Raw genomic sequence first — 18444 nt, 5'->3', positions numbered from 1 at the left:
TCCTCTCTCCCTGGCAGTCTCTTTTCCTCCGTGTGGTTCCATATGAGTGCCTGGGCTCAGTGTGGTCTCGAAGAGACAGGCGCGGGGAGCAGAGTGACCGCTGCCACTCAGTGCGAGAGACTGTCCATCACTTCAACCGCCTGTCGGGGGCAGTGACAGCCTCATGTGTGCGAGACCCCCAGCTCAGACCCCAGCAGAGGGCGCGGGTCATCGAGAAGTGGGTGAGAGTGGCAGAGGTGAGAGAGAGCGCCAGTCAAAGCCAGCGGTCTGACACTCTGCTGTCTCTCAGTGCAGTCCCTGTCTCTATGGGAGACCAGGGCAATAACACAGGCGGACCACAATCCTCCCCAGGGCTGGGGTTACGGGGGGGATCTTGGCGCCCTTCGGCAGTCTTCCCCAGGAGATCTGTCACTCGCCACTGGTCTCTGGTACCTCGATACCACAAGGATGCTATGTGCAGAATGGCAGATTCCAAGCCCCCACCTGTCGACAAGGCCGAGCCTCGTTTTGGGTGTCTCCGGGTACAACCCTCGGGGGTATACCCACTTACCAAACCCAAGATAGTCAGTGGAACAGAGATCGGCAGGGCTTTCCAAACTTCCCCGCCTCCATCTAGCGGCATGAGGTGCCGGCCAATCGCAGAGCGATGGCCCCCAGTGATGGACCAATCCAGGCTGGTGTTGGCAGTGACAGTACCTCTATGACAGACCACAGGGGCAGGCTTAAGGGGAATGAGAAATTCGAACCGACCAATGGGAATCGCGCCCTCGCGACTAATACCCAGCAACGGTTCCTAGCGCCGGAAACGTCGCGCAGAGTCTGGGAAGAACAATGGCCGCGCTTAATACGTCAACGTCCCCCAGACCCGAGCAATCACCCCTCCCCCACTCCGACAACATCCCAACCCCTTCCCCCCCACAGCCCCCCCCCCACATTTACATAGCAGAGTCTTGTGTGTGGGGGCACAGCAAGGACACCTAGAAATACAGCATCACGTTACACGGGGAATACATGCTACAGGACATAGAAATACAGCATCACGTTACACGGCGAATACATGCTACAGGACATAGAAATACAGCATCACGTTACACGGGGAATACATGCTACAGGACATAGAAATACAGCATCACCTTACACGGGGAATACATGCTGCAGGACATAGAAATACAGCATCACGTTACACGGGGAATACATGCTGCAGGACATAGAAATACAGCATCACGTTACACGTGGAATACACGCTAGAGGACATAAAAATACAGCATCACGTTACACGGGGAATACATGCTACAGGACATAGAAATACAGCATCACGTTACACGGGGAATACATGCTACAGGACATGGAAATACAGCATCACGTTACACGGGGAATACATGCTACAGGACATGGAAATACAGCATCACGTTACACGTGGAATACACGCTAGAGGACATAAAAATACAGCATCACGTTACACGGGGAATACATGCTACAGGACATAGAAATACAGCATCACGTTACACGGGGAATACATGCTACAGGACATGGAAATACAGCATCACGTTACACGTGGAATACACGCTAGAGGACATAAAAATACAGCATCACGTTACACGGGGAATACATGCTACAGGACATAGAAATACAGCATCACGTTACACGGGGAATACATGCTACAGGACATGGAAATACAGCATCACGTTACACGGGGAATACATGCTACAGGACATAGAAATACAGCATCACGTTACACGGGGAATACATGCTGCAGGACATAGAAATACAGCATCACGTTACACGCATCACGTTACACGGGGAATACATGCTGCAGGACATAGAAATACAGCATCACGTTACACGGGGGATACATGCTACAGGACATAGAAATACAGCATCACGTTACACGTGGAATACACGCTACAGGACATAGAAATACAGCATCACGTTACACGGGGAATACATGCTACAGGACATAGAAATACAGCATCACGTTACACGGGGAATACATGCTACAGGACATAGAAATACAGCATCACGTTACACGGGGAATACATGCTGCAGGACATAGAAATACAGCATCACGTTACACGGGGAATACATGCTACAGGACATAGAAATACAGCATCACGTTACACGGGGAATACATGCTACAGGACATGGAAATACAGCATCACGTTACACGGGGAATACATGCTACAGGACATGGAAATACAGCATCACGTTACACGTGGAATACATGCTACAGGACATAGAAATACAGCATCACATTACACGGGGAATACATGCTACAGGACATGGAAATACAGCATCACGTTACACGGGGAATACATGCTGCAGGACATAGAAATACAGCATCACGTTACACGGGGAATACATGCTGCAGGACATAGAAATACAGCATCACGTTACACGTGGAATACATGCTACAGGACATAGAAATACAGCATCACATTACACGGGGAATACATGCTACAGGACATGGAAATACAGCATCACGTTACACGGGGAATACATGCTGCAGGACATAGAAATACAGCATCACGTTACACGGGGAATACATGCTACAGGACATAGAAATACAGCATCACGTTACACGGGGAATACATGCTACAGGACATGGAAATACAGCATCACGTTACACGTGGAATACATGCTGCAGGACATAGAAATACAGCATCACGTTACACGGGGAATACATGCTACAGGACATAGAAATACAGCATCACGTTACACGGGGAATACATGCTGCAGGACATAGAAATACAGCATCACGTTACACGGGGAATACATGCTGCAGGACATGGAAATACAGCATCACGTTACACGGGGAATACATGCTACAGGACATGGAAATACAGCATCACGTTACACGTGGAATACATGCTACAGACAGGACATAGAAATACAGCATCACGTTACACGGGGAATACATGCTGCAGGCCATAGAAATACAGCATCACGTTACACGTGGAATACATGCTACAGGACATAGAAATATAGCATCACGTTACACGGGGAATACATGCTACAGGACATAGAAATACAGCATCACGTTACACGGGGAATACATGCTACAGGACATAGAAATACAGCATCACGTTACACGGGGAATACATGCTACAGGACATGGAAATACAGCATCACGTTACACGGGGAATACATGCTACAGGACATAGAAATACAGCATCACGTTACACGTGGAATACATGCTGCAGGACATAGAAATACAGCATCACGTTACACGGGGAATACATGCTACAGGACATAGAAATACAGCATCACGTTACACGTGGAATACACGCTACAGGACATAGAAATACAGCATCACGTTACACGGGGAATACATGCTACAGGACATGGAAATAAAGCATCACGTTACACGGGGAATACATGCTGCAGGACATAGAAATACAGCATCACGTTACACGGGGAATACATGCTGCAGAACATGGAAATACAGCATCACGTTACACGGGGAATACATGCTACAGGACATGGAAATACAGCATCACGTTACACGTGGAATACATGCTACAGACAGGACATAGAAATACAGCATCACGTTACACGGGGAATACATGCTGCAGGACATAGAAATACAGCATCACGTTACACGGGGAATACATGCTACAGGACATGGAAATACAGCATCACGTTACACGGGGAATACATGCTACAGGACATAGAAATACAGCATCACGTTACACGTGGAATACATGCTGCAGGACATAGAAATACAGCATCACGTTACACGGGGAATACATGCTGCAGGACATAGAAATACAGCATCACGTTACACGGGGAATACATGCTACAGGACATAGAAATACAGCATCACGTTACACGTGGAATACACGCTACAGGACATAGAAATACAGCATCACGTTACACGGGGAATACATGCTACAGGACATGGAAATACAGCATCACGTTACACGGGGAATACACGCTACAGGACATAGAAATACAGCATCACGTTACACGGGGAATACATGCTACAGGACATGGAAAGACAGCATCACGTTACACGTGGAATACATGCTACAGGACATGGAAATACAGCATCACGTTACACGTGGAATACATGCTACAGGACATAGAAATACAGCATCACGTTACACGGGGAATACATGCTACAGGACATGGAAATACAGCATCACGTTACACGGGGAATACATGCTACAGGACATGGAAATACAGCATCACGTTACACGTGGAATACATGCTACAGGACATGGAAATACAGCATCACGTTACACGTGGAATACATGCTACAGGACATAGAAATACAGCATCACCTTACACGGGGAATACATGCTACAGGACATGGAAATACAGCATCACGTTACACGGGGAATACATGCTACAGGACACAGAAATACAGCATCACGTTACACGGGGAATACACGCTACAGGACATGGAAATACAGCATCACGTTACACGGGGAATACACGCTACAGGACATGGAAATACAGCATCACGTTACACGGGGAATACATGCTGCAGGACATAGAAATACAGCATCACGTTACACGGGGAATACATGCTACAGGACATGGAAATACAGCATCACGTTACACGGGGAATACATGCTACAGGACATGGAAATACAGCATCACGTTACACGGGGAATACATGCTACAGGACATGGAAATACAGCATCACGTTACACAGGGAATACATGCTACATGACATAGAAATACAGCATCACCTTACACGGGGAATACATGCTACAGGACATGGAAATACAGCATCACGTTACACGGGGAATACATGCTACAGGACATGGAAATACAGCATCACGTTACACGTGGAATACATGCTGCAGGACATAGAAATACAGCATCACCTTACACGGGGAATACATGCTACAGGACATGGAAATACAGCATCACGTTACACGGGGAATACATGCTACAGGACATAGAAATACAGCATCACGTTACACGGGGAATACATGCTACAGGACATAGAAATACAGCATCACGTTACACGGGGAATACATGCTGCAGGACATGGAAATACAGCATCACGTTACACGGGGAATACACGCTACAGGACATGGAAATACAGCATCACGTTACACGGGGAATACACGCTACAGGACATGGAAATACAGCATCACGTTACACGGGGAATACACGCTACAGGACATGGAAATACAGCATCACGTTACACGGGGAATACATGCTGCAGGACATAGAAATACAGCATCACGTTACACGGGGAATACATGCTACAGGACATGGAAATACAGCATCACGTTACACGGGGAATACATGCTGCAGAACATAGAAATACAGCATCACGTTACACAGGGAATACATGCTACAGGACATGGAAATACAGCATCACGTTACACGGGGAATACATGCTACAGACAGGACATAGAAATACAGCATCACGTTACACGGGGAATACATGCTGCAGGACATAGAAATACAGCATCACGTTACACGGGGAATACATGCTACAGGACATAGAAATACAGCATCACGTTACACGTGGAATACATGCTACAGGACATGGAAATACAGCATCACGTTACACGGGGAATACATGCTACAGGACATGGAAATACAGCATCACGTTACACGTGGAATACATGCTACAGGACATAGAAATACAGCATCACGTTACACGGGGAATACATGCTACAGGACATAGAAATACAGCATCACGTTACACGGGGAATACATGCTGCAGGACATAGAAATACAGCATCACGTTACACGGGGAATACATGCTGCAGGACATAGAAATACAGCATCACGTTACACGGGGAATACATGCTGCAGGACATAGAAATACAGCATCACGTTACACGGGGAATACATGCTACAGGACATAGAAATACAGCATCACGTTACACGGGGAATACATGCTACAGGACATGGAAATACAGCATCACGTTACACAGGGAATACATGCTACAGGACATGGAAATACAGCATCACGTTACACGTGGAATACATGCTACAGACAGGACATAGAAATACAGCATCACGTTACACGGGGAATACATGCTGCAGGACATAGAAATACAGCATCACGTTACACGGGGAATACATGCTACAGGACATGGAAATACAGCATCACGTTACACGTGGAATACATGCTACAGACAGGACATAGAAATACAGCATCACGTTACACGGGGAATACATGCTGCAGGACATAGAAATACAGCATCACGTTACACGGGGAATACATGCTACAGGACATAGAAATACAGCATCACGTTACACGTGGAATACATGCTACAGGACATAGAAATATAGCATCACGTTACACGGGGAATACATGCTACAGGACATAGAAATACAGCATCACGTTACACGGGGAATACATGCTACAGGACATAGAAATACAGCATCACGTTACACGGGGAATACATGCTGCAGGACATAGAAAAACAGCATCACGTTACACGGGGAATACATGCTGCAGGACATAGAAATACAGCATCACGTTACACGGGGAATACATGCTGCAGGACATAGAAATACAGCATCACGTTACACGGGGAATACATGCTACAGGACATAGAAATACAGCATCACGTTACACGTGGAATACACGCTACAGGACATAGAAATACAGCATCACGTTACACGGGGAATACATGCTACAGGACATGGAAATACAGCATCACGTTACACGGGGAATACACGCTACAGGACATAGAAATACAGCATCACGTTACACGGGGAATACATGCTACATGACATGGAAATACAGCATCACGTTACACGGGGAATACATGCTACAGGACATAGAAATACAGCATCACGTTACACGGGGAATACATGCTACAGGACATAGAAATACAGCATCACGTTACACGGGGAATACATGCTACAGGACATAGAAATACAGCATCACGTTACACGTGGAATACATGCTACAGGACATAGAAATACAGCATCACGTTACACGGGGAATACATGCTACAGGACATAGAAATACAGCATCACGTTACACGGGGAATACATGCTACAGGACATAGAAATACAGCATCACGTTACACGGGGAATACATGCTACAGGACATGGAAATACAGCATCACGTTACACGGGGAATACATGCTACAGGACATAGAAATACAGCATCACGTTACACGGGGAATACATGCTACAGGACATGGAAATACAACATCACGTTACACGGGGAATACATGCTACAGGACACAGAAATACAGCATCACGTTACACGGGAAATACATGCTACAGGACATAGAAATACAGCATCACGTTACACGGGGAATACATGCTACAGGACATAGAAATACAGCATCACGTTACACGGGGAATACATGCTACAGGACACAGAAATACAGCATCATGTTACACGCATCACGTTACACGGGGAATACATGCTACAGGACATAGAAATACAGCATCACGTTACACGGGGAATACATGCTACAGGACATAGAAATACAGCATCACGTTACACGGGGAATACACGCTACAGGACATAGAAATACAGCATCACGTTACACGGGGAATACATGCTACAGGACATAGAAATACAGCATCACGTTACACGGGGAATACATGCTACAGGACATAGAAATACAGCATCACGTTACACGGGGAATACACGCTACAGGACATAGAAATACAGCATCACGTTACACGGGGAATACATGCTACAGGGAACATTTTAGTAACACATTGAGAGTTACGTCTCGTTTTCATGTATGGAAACATAGGAATATAAAAGTCGGACATTGTGCCCAGAGTAACACGCCACAACGTGCCACACACGTGGCATCCGTCAGTAACATGCCACAACACGCCACATACGTGGCATCCGTCAGTAACATGCCACAACACGCCACACACGTGGCATCCGTGACTGGTAGCAGCCATGGCTGAGCTTAACCGTTAACATGCTGGCCACGTTCCCACACCGTCACAATCTTCACCTCTCTCTCTCTGATGCTCTCTGCTGTTTTTTGACGCTCTCCCCCTCTCTCTGACAGTCTTTGACACTCTCTGCCACTCTCTTTAGGAGTGCTGGAGTCTCAGGAATTTCTCGTCTGTCTACGCCATCCTCTCGTCTCTGCAGAGCACCGCTGTGCACCGTCTAAAGAGAGTGTGGGGAGAGACATCCAGGTAACGAGATGGCCAGAGAGGGAACAACGCTGCCAGATTACGAGACATCGAGGTAATGAGAGAGACACTTTGAGACAGCCTCAGAATGTCTCCTCACTACCTCATGATGTAACAATGCAGTGTAGTGATGTCACCGTGTGGTAATGATGCCCCAGTCTGGCACACCGTGCTGTGTAGTGATGTCAGAGTGTGGTAATGATGTCTGGCACACCGTGCTGTAATGATCTCACATTGTGGCACAATGATTATATAATGACACTGTGATGATGTCACAGTAGCAATGTGGTGGTGGTGATGATGTAACAGTGATGATGTAAAAATGTGGTGGTGATGGCATCCCAGTGATGAGATTACAGGGTGGTGGCTATTCACAGCATGGTGATGATGTCACAGTGATGATGTCACAGTGTGGCGGTAATGAGGATGTCACAGTGTGGTGGTGATGTCAGTAGTGTGGTGGTGATGTCAGTAGTGTGGTGGTGATGTCACATTGTTGTGGTGATGTCAGTAATGTGGTTGTGATGTCACAGTGTGGTGGTGATGATGTCACAGTGATGATGTCACAGTGTGGCAGTAATGAGGATGTCACAATGTGGTGGTGATGTCACAGGATTGTGTGGTGGTGATGTCACAGTGTGGGGGTGATGATGTCACAGTGATGATGTTACAGCGTAGCGGTAATGAGAATGTCACAGTGTGATGGTGATGACATCACAGTGTGACGGTGATGACGTCACATTGTGATGGTGATGATGTCACAGTGTGGTGGTGATGATGCCACAGTGATGATGTTACAGCGTGGCGGTAATGATGATGTCACAGTGATGCGTAATGAGGATGTCACAGTGTGGTGGTGATGATGTCACAGCGTGGCGGTAATGATGATGTCACAGTGATGATGTCACAGCGTGGCGGTAATGATGATGTCACCGTGTGATGGTGATGATGTCACACAGGGAGATCCAGCGCAGTTACCAGGAGATGAGCGAGGTTTTCTCCGAGAGAGACAATTACTCCCAGATGAGAGAGCTGCTATTCCAGGTGAGAGAGCGAGACCGCCCCAGTCTGACCCTGTACTCTCACACAAATTCTCAGACTGTCTCTCTCTCTAACGCTCTCTCTCTCTCTCTCTGCAGTCTCAGGACTTGTCTGATTTGATCTCCAAGAGACATCCACCTCGCTCCAAGGATCCACGCGAAGTGGTGAGACACGGACGCTCTATCCCTCTCTCTGTATCTGTCTCTCCCTTACCGTGTCACTCACCCCTCCCTCTCACCGTGTTACTCACCCCTCCCTCTCACCGTGTTACTCACCCCTCCCTCTCACCGTGATACTCACCCCTCCCTCTCACCGTGTCACTCACCCCTCCCTCTCACCGTGTTACTCACCTCTCCCTCTCACCGTGTTACTCACCCCTCCCTCTCACCGTGATACTCACCCCTCCCTCTCACCGTGTCACTCACCCCTCCCTCTCACCGTGTTACTCACCCCTCCCTCTCACCGTGATACTCACCCCTCCCTCTCACCGTGTCACTCACCCCTCCCTCTCACTGTGTTACTCACCCCTCCCTCTCACCGTGTTACTCACCCCTCCCTCTCACCGTGTTACTCACCCCTCCCTCTCACCGTGTCACTCACCCCTCCCTCTCACCGTGTTACTCACCTCTCCCTCTCACCGTGTTACTCACCCCTCCCTCTCTCCGTGTCACTCACCACTCTCTCTCACCGTGTTACTCACCCCTCCCTCTCACCGTGTTACTCACCCCTCCCTCTCACCGTGTTACTCACCCCTCCCTCTCACTGTGTTACTCACCCCCCCCTCTCACCGTGTTACTCACCCCTCTCTCTCACCGTGTTACTCACCCCTCCCTCTCACCGTGATACTCACCCCTCCCTCTCACCGTGTTACTCACCCCTCCCTCTCACCGTGATACTCACCCCTCCCTCTCACCGTGTTACTCACCCCTCCCTGTCTCTTATCTGTCTCTCCCTTACCGTGTTACTCACCCTTCCCTCTCACCGTGCTACTCACCCCTCCCTCTCACCGTGTTACTCACCCCTCCCTCTCACCGTGTTACTCACCCCTCCCTCTCGCCGTGTTACTCACCCCTCCCTCTCTCTTTATCTGTCTCTCCCTTACCGTGTTACTCACCCCTCCCTCTCACCGTGATACTCACCCCTCCCTCACCGTGATACTCACCCCTCACTCTCACCGTGTTACTCACCCCACCCTCTCACCGTGATACTCACCCCTCCCTCTCACGTGTTACTCACCCCTCCCTCTCACCGTGTTACTCACCCCTCCCTCTCACCGTGTTACTCACCCCTCCCTCTCACCGTGTTACTCACCCCTCCCTCTCACCGTGTTACTCACCCCTCCCTCTCACCGTGTTACTCACCCCTCCCTCTCACCGTGTTACTCACCCCTCCCTCTCACCGTGTTACTCACCCCTCCCTCTCACCGTGTTACTCACCCCTCCCTCTCACCGTGTTACTCACCCCTCCCTCTCACCGTGTTACTCACCCCTCCCTCTCACCGTGTTCCTCACCCCTCCCTCTCACCGTGTTACTCACCCCTCCCTCTCACCGTGTTACTCACCCCTCCCTCTCACCGTGTTACTCACCCTTCCCTCTCACCGTGTTACTCACCCCTCCCTCTCACCGTGATACTCACCTCTCCCTCTCACCGTGTTACTCACCCCCCCCTCTCACCGTGTTACTCACCCCTCCCTCTCACCGTGTTACTCACCCCTCCCTCTCACCGTGTTACTCACCCCTCCCTCTCACCGTGTTACTCACCCCTCCCTCTCGCCGTGATACTCACCCCTCCCTCTCACCGTGCTACTCACCCCTCCCTCTCACCGTGATACTCACCCCTCCCTCACCGTGATACTCACCCCTCACTCTCACCGTGTTACTCACCCCACCCTCTCACCGTGATACTCACCCCTCCCTCTCACGTGTTACTCACCCCTCCCTCTCACCGTGTTACTCACCCCTCCCTCTCACCGTGTTACTCACCCCTCCCTCTCACCGTGTTACTCACCCCTCCCTCTCACCGTGTTACTCACCCCTCCCTCTCACCGTGTTACTCACCCCTCCCTCTCACCGTGTTACTCACCCCTCCCTCTCACCGTGTTACTCACCCCTCCCTCTCGCCGTGTTGCTCACCCCTCCCTCTCACCGTGTTACTCATCCCTCCCTCTCACCGTGTTACTCACCCCTCCCTCTCACCGTGTTACTCACCCCTCCCTCTCACCGTGTTACTCACCCCTCCCTCTCACCGTGTTACTCACCCTCCCTCTCACCGTGTTACTCACCCCTCCCTCTCACCGTGTTACTCACCCCTCCCTCTCACCGCGTTACTCACCCCTCCCTCTCACTGCATTATTCACCCCTCCCTCTCAACGTGTTACTCACCCCTCCCTCTCTCTTTATCTGTCTCTCCCTTACCGTGTTACTCACCCCTCCCTCTCACCGTGATACTCACCCCTCCCTCACCGTGATACTCACCCCTCACTCTCACCGTGTTACTCACCCCACCCTCTCACCGTGATACTCACCCCTCCCTCTCACCGTGTTACTCACCCCTCCCTCTCACCGTGTTACTCACCCCTCCCTCTCACCGTGTTACTCACCCCTCCCTCTCACCGTGTTACTCACCCCTCCCTCTCACCGTGTTACTCACCCCTCCCTCTCACCGTGTTACTCACCCCTCCCTATCACCGTGTTACTCACCCCTCCCTCTCACCGTGTTACTCACCCCTCCCTCTCACCGTGTTACTCACCCCTTACTCACCCCTCCCTGTCTCTTATCTGTCTCTCCCTTACCGTGTTACTCACCCTTCCCTCTCACCGTGTTACTCACCCCTCCCTCTCACCGTGATACTCACCTCTCCCTCTCACCGTGTTACTCACCCCCCCTCTCACCGTGTTACTCACCCCTCCCTCTCACCGTGTTACTCACCCCCCTCTCACCGTGTTACTCACCCCTCCCTCTCACCGTGTTACTCACCCCTCCCTCTCGCCGTGATACTCACCCCTCCCTCTCACCGTGCTACTCACCCCTCCCTCTCACCGTGTTACTCACCCCTCCCTCTCACCGTGTTACTCACCCCTCCCTCTCGCCGTGTTACTCACCCCTCCCTCTCACCGTGTTACTCACCCCTCCCTCTCACCGTGTTACTCACCCCTCCCTCTCACCGTGTTACTCACCCCTCCCTCTCACCGTGTTACTCACTCCTCCCTTTCACCATGTTACTCACCCCTCCCTCTCACCGTGTTACTCACCCCTCCCTCTCACCGTGTTACTCACCCCTCCCTCTCACCGTGTTACTCACCCCTCCCTCTCACCGTGTTACTCACCCCTCCCTCTCATCGCGTTACTCACCCCTCCCTCTCACCGCATTATTCACCCCTCCCTCTCACAGTGTTACTCACCCCTCCCTCTCTCTTTATCTGTCTCTCCCTTACCGTGTTACTCACCCCTCCCTCTCACCGTGATACTCACCCCTCCCTCACCGTGATACTCACCCCTCACTCTCACCGTGTTACTCACCCCACCCTCTCACCGTGATACTCACCCCTCCCTCTCACGTGTTACTCATCTCTCCCTCTCACCGTGTTACTCACCCCTCCCTCTCACCGTGTTACTCACCCCTCCCTCTCACCGTATTATTCACCCCTCCCTCTCACCGTGTTACTCACCCCTCCCTCTCACCGTGTTACTCACCCCTCCCTCTCACCGTGTTACTCACCCCTCCCTCTCACCATGTTACTCACCCCTTACTCACCCCTCCCTGTCTCTTATCTGTCTCTCCCTTACCGTGTTACTCACCCTTCCCTCTCACCGTGTTACTCACCCCTCCCTCTCACCGTGATACTCACCTCTCCTTCTCACCGTGTTACTCACCCCCCCTCTCACCGTGTTACTCACCCCTCCCTCTCACCATGTTACTCACCCCTCCCTCTCACCGTATTACTCACCCCTCCCTCTCGCCGTGATACTCACCCCTCCCTCTCACCGTGTTACTCACCCCTCCCTCTCACCGTGTTACTCACCCCTCCCTCTCACCGTGTTACTCACCCCTCCCTCTCGCCGTGTTACTCACCCCTCCCTCTCACCGTGTTACTCATCCCTCCCTCTCGCCGTGTTACTCACCCCTCCCTCTCACCGTGTTACTCATCCCTCCCTCTCACCGTGTTACTCACCCCTCCCTCTCACCGTGTTACTCACCCCTCCCTTTCACCGTGTTACTCACCCCTCGATCTCACTGTGTTACTCACCCCTCCCTCTCACCGTGTTACTCACCCCTCCCTCTCACCGTTTTACTCACCCCTCCCTCTCACCGTGTTACTCACCCCTCCCTCTCACCGTGTTACTCACCCTTCCCTCTCACCGTGTTACTCACCCTTCCCTCTCACCGTGTTACTCACCCCTCCCTCTCACCGTGATACTCACCTCTCCCTCTCACCGTGTTACTCACCCCCCCTCTCACCGTGTTACTCACCCCTCCCTCTCACCGTGTTACTCACCCCTCCCTCTCACCGTGTTACTCACCCCTCCCTCTCGCCGTGATACTCACCCCTCCCTCTCACCGTGCTACTCACCCCTCCCTCTCACCGTGTTACTCACCCCTCCCTCTCACCGTGTTACTCACCCCTCCCTCTCGCCGTGTTACTCACCCCTCCCTCTCACTGTGTTACTCACCCCTCCCTCTCACCGTGTTACTCACCCCTCCCTCTCACCGTGTTACTCACCCCTCCCTCTCACCGTGTTACTCACCCCTCCCTCTCACGTGTTACTCACCCCTCCCTCTCACCGTGCTACTCACCCCTCCCTCTCACCGTGTTACTCACCCCTCCCTCTCACCGTGTTACTCACCCCTCCCTCTCACCGTGTTACTCACCCCTCCCTCTCACCGTGTTACTCACCCCTCCCTCTCACCGTGTTACTCACCCCTCCCTCTCACCGTGTTACTCACCCCTCCCTCTCACCGTGTTACTCACCCCTCCCTCTCACCGTGTTACTCACCCCTCCCTCTCACCGTGTTACTCACCCCTCCCTCTCACTGTGTTACTCACCCCTCCCTCTCACCGTGTTACTCACCCCTCCCTCTCACCGTGTTACTCACCCCTCCCTCTCACTGTGTTACTCACCCCTCCCTCTCACCGTGTTACTCACCCCTCCCTCTCACCGTGTTACTCACCCCTCCCTCTCACCGTGTTACTCACCCCTCCCTCTCACCGTGTTACTCACCCCTCCCTCTCACCGTGTTACTCACCCCTCCCTCTCACCGTGTTACTCACCCCTCCCTCTCACCGTGTTACTCACCCCTCCCTCTCACCGTGTTACTCACCCCTCCCTCTCACCGTGTTACTCACCCCTCCCTCTCACCGTGTTACTCACCCCTCCCTCTCACCGTGTTACTCACCCCTCCCTCTCACCGTGTTACTCACCCCACCCTCTCACCGTGATACTCACCCCTCCCTCTCACCGTGTTACTCACCCCTCCCTCTCACCGTGTTACTCACCCCTCCCTCTCACCGTGTTACTCACCCCTCCCTCTCACCGTGTTACTCACCCCTCCCTCTCACCGTGTTACTCACCCCTCCCTCTCACCGTGTTACTCACCCCTCCCTCTCACCGTGTTACTCACCCCTCCCTCTCACCATGTTACTCACCCCTCCCTCTCACCGTGTTACTCACCCCTCCCTCTCACCGTGTGTGACAGGGTGAAGTCAACCCCTATCAGTTATGCCTGGGAAACATATGTCTGAGTGCTTCATCCAGCACTCATAAGGGTTAACTCAGGTGGAAGCTAGCTAATCAGGATGTAAGCTGACACCTGAGAGCCAGCAAGGTAGATAAGAATCTTGTTACCAGCAGTAGCTGGCTGTCTGAGATGAGAGCACATGGATAGATGTGCTGCTAGCCAAAAGGATACAGCACACTACTTACTGCAGCCAAAGTAAGATTTCTTTCATTTGTTTGCATGACTGCTTAAAAAGACTTTTACGGTTTGGGTATGGTTTAGCCAGCCAGCCTGCTAGCTAGGACTGCTGTGTTAGTCAGTTTTCTCCCAACGTGGAGCAGGATTTATTTGCTTAAAGGGACAGTGTACCCGCATGTTATGTTGCTGTAGAGAAATAAAGACACTGAACGTTTTCATTTATCCTGAAACTACACGTGTGGACTGTTCCCTGACCTCGGCTACAGGCCGTCCTGCCACAGGTGGTGTCAGAAGTGGGAGTTGGACGGGCCCTGTATCTGAAGGGCCACACACACACACAGACGGGGGGAAAAAAATGGAGACAATTTTTTCTCAGTTCCTTGAGCAACAGCTCCAGCTAGCAGAGAAACAAGCTGAGCGACAAGCCCAGCAAGATGAGCAACAGGCCCAGCGAGAGGAAAAGCTACTCCAATTGCTGGCCGAAGGCCCAGCCCCAGGCAGACCAGGGATTCCAAATAATCCACCGGTGATGCTGCATAAAATGAAGCCAAACGAAGACCCAGAGGCATTTCTCCTCACTTTTGAAAGGGTAGCCACGGCCCACGGCTGGACAGTTGATCGCTGGGTAACGACTCTGGCTCCACTCCTCATAGGGAAAGCTCAGGCAGCCTACCAGGCTCTTCCAGCAGACGAGGCCATGGACTATCAGCAATTAAAGGCTGCTATTCTGGATCGCCTTGGCCTCACTCCAGAGACCTACCGACAGCGGTTCCGGACAGTCAAATAAACAAACAGAGACAGACCCCGGGTCGTAGCCCACCGCTTAGTAGACTTATGTACCAGGTGGATACAACCAGAAAAACATGACAAGGCAGAGATCCTTGAACAGTTTGTGCTTGAGCAGTTCATACAGATACTGCCCCCCTCCTCCCGCTCCTGGGTAAAAAGACACGCTGCATTTTCCCTGGATGCAGCGGTCCGCTTGGTGGAAAACTTCCTGGGCGACGACACCCAACAGGATAGCTGGGAATGGCCGGTGCAAACACCAGTTGCTTCCGGTGATACTAGAGGCAGGAGAGCAGACAATTGAGGGGTCTACAACCCGCCAGCTCGGGAGATCCAGTCAACCCGATCGGAAGACCCTTTCCCATCTCGGAGGGTTCCTGGTACAAACTCCCGCAGAGACGCCCGTCCTGGGTCCGAGGCCACTGGATCACTCAAGGGAGGCCGCCACCCACAGTATTCCCCGAGAACCTGGACTAATGTCACCCACCCGGTGGAGAGGATAACCCCACCAACCAGAAGGGAGGATCCCATCCAACAGCAGAGAGGTCCAAACGCCGAGCCCCGTCGAGAGCTTCCGCTGACGACCGAGGTTGCGGATTCAGGAGATGAGATGGACTGCTCATATGGCAGAACCACTGCCACAGCTTGTCTCCGAGGGGACCACAATCCGTGGTTTGTCCCAGCATCTCTGGAGGGGACAAAAGTAAACGCCACGCTGGACTCGGGCTCTGGAAAAACCCTGATCCTAGAGGGCCTAATTCCAAGCAATAGACTATCTTATGACTCTCCTTGGAATATCGAGTGTATCCATGGGGATACAAAGAGATACCCGACGGTGAACGTTCTACTGCGTATCCAGGATCAAGAGGCTAGCCTACTAGTGGGAGTTGCTCCCTGGCTACCTGCTCCTGTTCTACTTGGCCGAGACTGGCCCTACCTCGAAACATTGTTGGCCCCTACTCCTACGGAGCCTACTTCTCTGGTACCGGAGAAGCCCGGAGACTTGTTCCCTTTTTCCCCAGAGATTTTTCCCCGTAGACACCATGTCCTAAAGACACGTAAACAGAGACGTGCGGAAAAAGAGGACTGGTTAAGAAAGGCTGGGACTCTTGGTAACATTAGTCAGCCCAAAGGACTGCAGGTCATGGCCGGGGATGACCAGGGTGGGGAACAGATAGATACGGGAATTTTGCCAGACCTGGATCTTCCTGACTTCCGTCAGAGGCAGAGGGAGGACCCAGGTCTGGCTAGACAATATGAGAAGGTGGTACAGGTCAACAACAAGATAATGGATGAACAGGGTGTAAAAGTGTTTCCACATTTTGAACTGTTGAATGACATTCTATATCGTGTGAATAAGGTTACACAAACAGGGGAGGTCATTCGACAGATGCTAGTCCCTAAAGGGTTGATTAAAACGGTGTTCACCCTAGCCCATACTCTCCCATGGGGTGGTCATTTGGGCAGAGATAAAACCACGGACCGCATCTCGTCCCGGTTTTACTGGCCAGGCATACATGGTGACATCATGAAACTATGTGAGACATGTCCTGAATGCCAGTTAACTAGCCAAAAAGGAGAGAAGCCGGCTCCCTTGGTTCCTCTGCCCTTGGTAGCCGTCCCATTCGAGAGAATTGGGGTAGATCTGGTCGGACCTTTAGAACCCTCTGCGAAGGGACATAAATTTATACTCGTTGTGGTAGATTATGCCACCAGATATCCTGAGGCCTTCCCTCTGAGATCAGCCACTGCTAAACAGGTTGCTCACAGGCTGTTAGAACTGTTCTCTAGGGTAGGACTTCCCCAAGTAATGTTAACTGACCAGGGAACAAATTTCATGGCAAAGTTAATGCAGGATGTCCTAAAGTTATTGGAGGTAAAATCCGTCCGGACCTCAGTCTACCATCCTCAGACTGATGGATTGGTAGAGAGGTTTAACCGTACTTTAAAAACCATGCTTAGGAAGTTTGTGGACACTGAAAAGCAAGCTTCGGATGAACTTCTCCCTTTCCTGTTGTTTGCGGTACGAGAAGTTCCCTAATCATCTACAGGCTTCTCCCCGTTTGAGCTCCTATATGGACGCCAACCTCGGGGTATTCTCGACCTACTGAAGGAATCCTGGGAGGAGGAGCCCTCCCCCTCCAAGAATACCCTTCAGTATGTCATAGACCTTAGAAACCGCCTAGACATGATAGGTCGGTGTGCGAAGGAAAACCTCAAATCTGCTCAAGAACGTCAAGAAAGGCAGTATAACCCAAATGCTCGCTTGAGGGTCTTCCAACCTGGGGACCAAGTGATGCTACTACTACCGACATCAGAGAGTAAACTCCTTGCGAAGTGGCAGGGTCCTTTCCAAGTTCTCCGCCGCACTGGGGAGGTGAACTATGAGATCTCTCAACCAGGGTCCAGGAAAGGTAAACAAATCTACCACGTGAACCTCCTGAAACCCTGGAAAACCATGAGATCACTGTTCATCCACCCTCGGGAAGGAGAGATGGATTTGGGTCCGCAGCTTCCAAAGGGTAGTACGTACAATGACCATCAGGTTCTCATGGGAGGGCAGTTAACAACGGAACAAAGGTCAGACCTACTAGAA

The 18444-nt window shown here is 51.3% G+C and overlaps 1 protein-coding gene across 8 annotated transcripts in view; it reads left to right on the top strand.

Moving 5' to 3' along the window:
- The window catches only part of RGL2 (ral guanine nucleotide dissociation stimulator like 2), a 64228-nt gene that overhangs the window by 19656 nt on the left and 26128 nt on the right, over positions 1–18444 (top strand). For all 8 annotated transcript variants that reach the window (XM_075580943.1, XM_075580942.1, XM_075580941.1 and 5 more), the window contains 4 exons: positions 18–236; positions 8006–8109; positions 9066–9150; positions 9246–9311. In XM_075580943.1, the coding sequence (XP_075437058.1) occupies positions 18–236; positions 8006–8109; positions 9066–9150; positions 9246–9311 (474 nt within the window). The remainder of the gene's footprint in view (positions 1–17; positions 237–8005; positions 8110–9065; positions 9151–9245; positions 9312–18444) is intronic.

The sequence above is a fragment of the Ascaphus truei genome, assembly GCF_040206685.1.
Source record: "Ascaphus truei isolate aAscTru1 chromosome 20 unlocalized genomic scaffold, aAscTru1.hap1 SUPER_20_unloc_3, whole genome shotgun sequence".
NCBI classification, from domain to species: Eukaryota; Metazoa; Chordata; class Amphibia; order Anura; family Ascaphidae; genus Ascaphus; species Ascaphus truei.
Note: the sequence above shows the minus strand (reverse complement) of the source record. Positions and strands in the feature narration are given on the sequence as shown.